This window comes from Cataglyphis hispanica, chromosome 4, assembly GCF_021464435.1.
Source record: "Cataglyphis hispanica isolate Lineage 1 chromosome 4, ULB_Chis1_1.0, whole genome shotgun sequence".
NCBI classification, from domain to species: domain Eukaryota; kingdom Metazoa; phylum Arthropoda; class Insecta; order Hymenoptera; family Formicidae; genus Cataglyphis; species Cataglyphis hispanica.
This window is the reverse complement of record NC_065957.1, coordinates 4,643,998-4,651,825: the sequence shown is the minus strand read 5'-3', so window position 1 is coordinate 4,651,825 and position 7,828 is coordinate 4,643,998. Positions and strand designations below refer to the sequence as shown.

Genomic DNA, 7,828 nt, shown 5'->3' with positions numbered 1-7,828 from the left:
TTTATTTTTTATATTCTCGTGGATTTAGTCAAGAGATATTATTTTATTCTTTCTTTCCTACCTCCAGCATCTTATTTTGACCCTTTGAAGGTAATTAAATATATATAAAATTATTTAATTATACATATCTAGACTTTTAATAAGAAATAAGAATTAGGACATGCGTTTGTTGTAAAAAAAGAAGAAATTTCGTCGTTTGAGTGCGTTACGCACGTTGACCTATCTCCAACTTTTGCCGCACTCGCACCGGAAATACGTCACACATGATGTTTTGAGAGACGGCAACGTGATGGCGCCATCGACGACGAAGTATAACGAGCTCGCACGAGACTGGCCGAAATACTTAGTCGCAGTCGCCATTTTGTCGGGTAGTCATCGGGATCGTCGTGTCTCTCTCACGTCGGGTATTTCGTCCGTATTTCGTTCGGGCGAAGTAAAACTCGCCGTCGAATTTGGATACCCGATAGCTCTGCTCGTAACGTCACCCCGCAAATGGCTTGTCTGAACACCCTCAAGCAGGAAATCAAAACGCTCGAATCCGTCTTCCCCAAGAGCCATGAGAGGTTTCAGATAATGTCTGCGAGCGTGGACGAGCTCAGCTGCAGATTCGTCGGTAAAAATGGGAAGAAGTACGAAATACACGCCAATATCACAGTAAGTGTAACACGCGCGCGCGTGCGAAAGTACGCGAGTGTGCTTTGAACGATCATTAGCTCATTGTGTGCGTGCGTACGTGCATTCGTTCGTTTGTTCGTTCGTTGCTTCATTCATTTCGTCCGTTCACTCGTTCCGAATAGAGACTCGCTTGGTGTCTCATCCGGACGTATATGGACAAAGAAACAACATTCTCGATATTGCTTGGTGCTAAACAAGACACGCGGTCGACGATACTACGATATCATGGCGTTTTTTTTATTTCCCTTTCACGCGATAGCTCGATCATTTCGACGCTGTTGCAATTGATTTTTTTTTTTTCTAATATCGTATCTCTTTCAAAGGGTGAAAATTTTTATTAGCGAATTAACAGCGTGATAAAGGTTGATGCCAGAGTGACAGTACGGTCCTTTTTCGCGGAGAATAATTGCAGTTTTTTTTAATAGTCTTATCAAAATTGTTTTGACACAATGTCAGACGTAGAGAGATAGAGAGATAGAGATAGAGAGGGAGAAAGAGAAACAGACAGACAGCAGACAAAGAAGATTCGTTTTCAAATCTCGTATCGTACGATTTTTCGTATATTTTATTGATTCCGTACATTGAATGAAATTTAATCTCGAAGTAGAATAACGAGAGTTTGACTTTTTCTTACAACGCAAGAGACGAGAGTGACTTACGTGTATGTGTATGCACGATGTCAGCACGAAGAATATTGCAATCAAGCGCAATCCTTTTGTAATGTATATTATCTATGCGTTATTCTTGTAGATATTTCAGCATTTTTTCGTGCATCATTTACTGATTATACGGTAGAGGTCGGTGTGTTCATGTATTTCTTTGTGTGTATGTGTGTTAAATGGATGTATGACGTGCGCGTGAATGGATACGTGAAAGACAGTTTATGTTAAAACTGTTTTGTTTTTTTTGCTTTTATATTTTAATATGATTTCTATTGTATAACACATAAGAGCTGTATTCATATCAAAAATGTTTATGTAGGAAACCTATCCTTCAACACCACCAGTCTGGTTTGCCGAATCCGAAGAGACTAGTGTTACAAATGCTGTACAAATTTTAAGTAACACAACGGGCCGCGATAACCACGTAATCAACCAAGTTGGAATTCTCTTGAAAGAATTATGCAGATTACATTCGTTACCAGAACCACCAGATGTCGAAAGACTCAGAACTGCTTTGGATCCTTTACGTTTAGGAGGACCAAACGAAGCTGTGGCGCAAAGGATGGACGCCGAAGATATAGATGATATTGATGAAGATGAAGAGAGTGAGACTGAAGAAGACTTACACTTGGACATGGATGAAGGAGATGCTAACGCTAAGAGTAAGGTAAAGAAAGATAAGTTTATGACGCTGATCTAATATTGTTATTATCTTAATGTTATGACACTGCTATTGTTATGATCTTAATGTTCAATGCCATAGAGTGAAGAAATGGATTTGGAACATCTTGCAACATTGGAAAGGTTGAGACAAAATCAGAGACAAGATTATTTGAAAGGATCTGTTTGTGGAAGTGTGCAAGCTACTGATAGACTCATGAAAGAACTACGTGATATATATCGAAGTGACAGCTTTAAAAAAGGTATAGTTTTTTCAAATTTTGGAAGAGGAATTTTATATATGTATACACATACATATATAATTAATTTGTTTTAATAAGCGTTATAGTCTAGTATACATATGCATGTGAAACTTTCTATTCTTTTCAGGCATGTATAGCATAGAACTAGTAAACGACAGTTTATATGAATGGAATATCAGGTTGATGTGTGTAGATCCTGATTCACCACTTCATAGCGATCTCATTCTTTTGAAAGAGAAAGAGGGCAAAGACAGTATTCTTCTCAATATGCTTTTCAAGGTATTTTATTACATATATGTATGTATGTATGTATGTATGTATATATATATATATATATATATCTTATGATGATAATAAGCTTAAACTTGTATGTATTAGCTTATAGTTTTCAGCTTGTGAATCTTAATATGTTAGGTATTGTAATTTTCTATCACAGGAAACCTATCCATTTGAACCTCCATTTGTAAGAGTTGTACATCCCATCATTTCTGGTGGTTATGTTCTTGTGGGAGGTGCTATTTGTATGGAACTTCTTACAAAACAGGGATGGAGTTCGGCATATACAGTAGAAGCTGTTATAATGCAGATTTCAGCAACATTAGTGAAAGGAAAAGCACGAATACAGTTTCAAGGATCAGGTGGTGCTGGAAAAGTGTGTGGCGGACAAGGCCAATATAGTTTGGCGCGTGCCCAACAGTCATTCAAATCTCTTGTACAAATACATGAAAAAAATGGTAAGAATTTACTTATTTTTTGATGCCACTCTTAATGTATATTACATATATATATTTTCACATTGGTATCTGGCAGGTTGGTTTACACCCCCGAAAGAGGATGGCTAATGAACAGCGATTTCAAAGAACCGGAAATATGACACATGCTTACTGAGACTTTAATTCGGTGTGTGCCCAACAAGTAATTGTTATGATAATGATTTGATACACAAACACAACAGTAACTAGGTAACTTAAGATACTAAATTAATCTATTGTACAATTCCTTTGATGGCTAAAAAAGCTGCCGTATACACTTTGGTTGCGTATCTATATATTTTCGGTCACTAGCTGTAGGTCGCGAGTTGTATCAGTAAATGTAAGATATCATTTTACTTGAAATTGATTCTTATGTTTTGAAAAACATAAGACACATCCCACAATTATATTATACTATATAATAATTATTACTATGTATATAATAATTATTGTTAAAAATAATTATTATTATATATAGTAACTTTAGTACTCTTTGAAGGTACATATGTTGTACGTGCGAAACAGTATATTCTGAAAAATGCGTTTGCGCAATCGTGCTTCCTGTCTTTTCAACGGGAGGAGATTAGGTTAGCATTATAAATTAATAATAATGCTGAAGAGATTTTTACATGTTTCTTTTATTGTTTTATCATTTTTTAAACATTATTTTTTTTATTTCTTATAAAACAATGTTATTCTCTGTGCAATTTGATATATATATAAAACAAGTAAAAATAATGGTAGTGAAATTGCATCTCCAAGGAAAAGAATACCGTTTTTTTTCTCATTGAAATTTTCTGTCAGATATCTCACAAGGAATATCCAAATTTTGCAAACGCACAACCAAAGCATTTTTCGGCAAACTAATTGGAAATAAAATGACTAAATGTGTAGAATATAAGTGTAGCTTTTCATTAGGAGGCTCTAGAGAGTACAATCATAGAAATGACAAAGTTTCTGCAAACTTTTTAGACTTGCAATTAAATGTGTTTCGTACAACTAATTTTATCTACATTAATCAAGTCAGATTTTTGACACGAGAAGCGATATTTTTTTACATTCGGCAAATATAGCATATTTTGTAGTATTAATAGATTAGGTAAAATGTAGAATCTTATATATTATATACAGCTTATATTGTATACAGCACAGTATAATTAATATAAATATTTATCTTTTGCATAGAAAATAAGAATGAGGCAGATATCTAATATATAGATGATAATAGAAACACATGTTTTCTTTCTTAAAATAGTAAATATTGCTAAAGTTTGTGTTAGTCTTTTCTTTGCAATATTATCACGGAATGTGGCTTATAACTTTCTATAATATATTTATATATACATATATATATATAAAATATATATCCCTTCATTGTAATATTTGAATATAAGAGTTTGAAAGTTGTATAGATGTATATAATGGTGCAAGTGCTCTTTGGAGTCTTTTTATCAGAAAAAAATGCATAGAAGCTTAAAAGTTTTGGTTGTGTGTTTCATCTAAATTCATTCTAAAATTTATTTTTTTATTATTTTCTGTATCACAATCCGCGTGAATATAAATGAAAAAAATAATATATTGATTTATATATATGCAAGCCACAATTTCTTAAATAAGAGATGCACGAACTACATATTATTTGTGACAAGATTAATTCTTATGTACAAATTTGTTTTTGAAAATTTGTACAAATGTTTGAATCTAAGAACAGCCATAATAAAAAATCCTTGGACAATTTTACGCATTATGATAATAATCAATTATCATTTACATAATGCAGTAAATGGTCAAAGGTGTTACGTATGCATTTCTAAAGCGAATTTGTCCATTAGAATTAATAGGAATATAATGTTTGTAACTTTAGCAAATTTAATTTTTGCTATCAATATTATTACATGAAAAATGACCGAATGTCCGTTTTCATAAAAATCGTATTATATTTGTTATTGTTAAATGCTTTTTTACATTATGGCATTTGAATTGAAGTTTAAAAATTGTGAAAATTACAATCATTAATTGATATTTGTCTTCTAATATTCTTTGGATTTGTATTACACTTCTAAGCATCTATACAACTTGTTTCGTACATACATACATAAATACATATGTCCTGATTCATATACACGCATACATACACGTACATATACATATGTACATACACGTGCATTCTGTTCCTTCTCATGCTTCATCTTCCTACGTAATTTCAAATACGTAATATCTGTGCACAACCATCATATTTACGAGCAATTATGCTATATTTCCAGTAAGAGTAAAAAATCTATAACTTCTGTTGTAAATATTATCATAACAAGTAATGGCTGATTAAACTATTATATTTCAGGGATTTTTATTTCAGATATCATTACTTTAATAATAACTTTGTTAGAGTACATGTCTTTAGTAATTACCGCGTTTATTTTTACTAGGATGAATGAGTATACCTGAACGCCTATTAATCGTATGGAGATGGAGCAGTACATATGTTATTGGCAATAACGCATGTACAATGTATCAATACACATGGTTATTGATATAACAGAAAATCATGTAGCGTGGGAGTTACTAGTTTCCGTTCACGGTATAGTTAAATTCATTTGTGAGCAGATCATACGAGAGCGCGCGCACAGTATCGTCATATAAATAATAGATTCTTAAGTATAGGTGTGCGATCATCGAACTCGTTGTCAATGGGTATTACTATTTGTACAGCCGCGCCCGTTTGACACACTGAGTGTTGATTGTTTGACGTCGTTAAACGTTACGTTTCTTTGCCAAAACTTTCTTCGTATTGTCTGTTAAGTTTCTTTCCTTTTCTTTTTTCTTGTAGTGTAATCGTGTATTATCGCGAGGAGCAATGCGTATATTTTTGCTACAAATATCGTTAAGATTCTTCGTTTTCTTACAACATTCGATTCTTGCTGACATTCATAACGGTTTTAGAAATTTCAGAACCTCGATATAAGATTGATGTCACATGTGATTAGTTCAAATTAATTACATTTTTACAATATGTATATATATATATATATATATATATATATATATATATATATATATACGATTAACGGGCGAGAGATGCGTAATAAGATAAAAAGATAAAGATAATAGAAAAAGATAATTCCGCGCAACGTGTCGGGAATCGTTTCAGAACGAACATTTTGATGAAAAATATGCGCCTAATAAAAAGAAAAAAAAAATACAAATAGAAGTTTGAATTAGCCGGATATTACACAACTGTGAAATGCATTTCTCAAATTTTTAGCTTATACACAGTGATATAGTTAATAAATTTTTGTTATATTTGAAGTGATCTTTCTATTTAAAGACTGATAAAAGTAGAACTTGAACGTTCTTTTTCTTCCACATTATATTTATAAAATGTGTCTTTCACACGAGATTTTGATTCGTGACTATAAGAATAAAAGATATTCGAGTTATTTATCTGCACTGTGTGGGATGTGGATTGAATGGAACTTTCTATATATGTTTGTGAATGTGGAACATTATATATATATATGAAATTGATTCTTAAGATTTTCGTATGAAGAATTGGCATTATTGCCAATTGGAAAATGAATGAGTTATATACGAATATATAACTGATTTTTTTAAATGTATTTGTGGCAAAAATAATCGTCTCTAAAGTCTCTTCCAACTTATCTGTTTACTTTTCACATTTTGTTATTAATGTGGATATTTGTTTATTATGCGTTAAGTAAATATGAATGATCGATTGATGTAATGACGAATTGTTTCTTTTTGTTTAAAGGGAGAGCACCCGGTTCACGCGGAACATAAATAAGTGACTGAAGCCCGATATATAAAGTATGATACAAGCATGATATGGAAATCATTACATCCACATGTACCTGGTTCCGCATTCTAATCAAGATTGCACGAGAAGTAATAATCTCCGTTTCGCTTGAACCGTGGTATTTGATCGTATCCATTTGATATTCTGGATATAACGACTTTGTGTATCATGTTAAGTATATGATATAACTTAACTCTCATATTGTAACACTTTCTGACGAGGGTATAGACTTTCGGAGCGAAGCAGCGTGTGTCGTACACGTCGAGAGAAACTGCGATTGAAATTTTTCTCATTTTTAGTTTCTATCGCAACTTTTTGAATTGCCCTTTCCCTTTTCTGCGAACATTCTCTCGTATTGTTTTACCTTCTCGACGTGGACGACGTTCGTCAAGTCTAAACCCATAAGTTAACTTATGTCTCTACTCTGTCCGCGTATCTACTTGCGTAATTAATTCATCGGTCAATCGAAAAAGATCGATTAATTTTTGTTAATCGGTCAGGTCGTCTCATTGTCAATATCTCTATAATCTTAAGATTACTCTATGTATCTTAAATCTGCTCCACTTGTATATCGTACCATTATTGATTTGAGTGAAAGTTTCCATAATTCTAATATATCGAGCATTATATTTTCTCTCTCTCTCTTTCTACATCTTTTTTTCTTTCTCTTTCACACACCACAATTTCACGTTAAGTTACGTTAATTATTGTTTAGGAAAACGCTACGAAAAATGCAGAAAATAAAAGATTTTAATAAAAAAATTATGCGAGGATTGTGTGTGTTATATGTACAGATATCAATCCTTTTTTATAATTTTATATATAAGAGTGTATATATATATATATATATATATATATATATATATATATAAAATAACAAATTTAATTTTACATTCCGTGTCTCCTATAACTTTAACATGATCAAATATTTCCATCTTTATCTCATAATTATAAAATAAAACTTGTGCATTCTAAAATATGTCCGATTAAATGTGCAATTCG

The 7,828-nt window shown here is 32.2% G+C and overlaps 1 protein-coding gene across 3 annotated transcripts; it reads left to right on the top strand.

Annotated features, from left to right (window-relative positions):
- Positions 1 to 323: 323 nt before the first annotated feature.
- On the top strand, positions 324 to 7,599 carry LOC126848716 (ubiquitin-conjugating enzyme E2 Q2). 3 transcript variants are annotated; one of them, XR_007687300.1, is made up of 7 exons: positions 324 to 654; positions 1,657 to 2,004; positions 2,101 to 2,260; positions 2,388 to 2,539; positions 2,697 to 2,994; positions 3,071 to 3,160; positions 6,782 to 7,599. XR_007687300.1 is itself a non-coding variant. In XM_050589823.1 (6 exons), exons 1-6 carry the CDS (start codon positions 493 to 495, stop codon positions 3,100 to 3,102), a joined length of 1,152 nt encoding a protein of 383 aa, XP_050445780.1. In that variant the 5' UTR covers positions 324 to 492; the 3' UTR covers positions 3,103 to 7,599. The 3 variants fall into 3 exon arrangements, 1 of the variants encoding a protein (XP_050445780.1); XR_007687299.1 differs by having other exon boundaries at positions 3,071 to 3,222; XM_050589823.1 differs by having other exon boundaries at positions 3,071 to 7,599.
- The last annotated feature ends 229 nt before the right edge of the window (positions 7,600 to 7,828 follow it).

Coding starts and splice junctions, on each gene's coding strand:
- LOC126848716 (XM_050589823.1), top strand. CDS start 493: ATGGCTTGTCTGAACACCCTCAAGCAGGAAATCAAAACGCTCGAATCC. Junction 2,261..2,387: donor AAGTGACAGCTTTAAAAAAG/GTATAGTTTTTT, acceptor TATTCTTTTCAG/GCATGTATAGCATAGAACTA. Junction 2,995..3,070: donor ACAAATACATGAAAAAAATG/GTAAGAATTTAC, acceptor GGTATCTGGCAG/GTTGGTTTACACCCCCGAAA.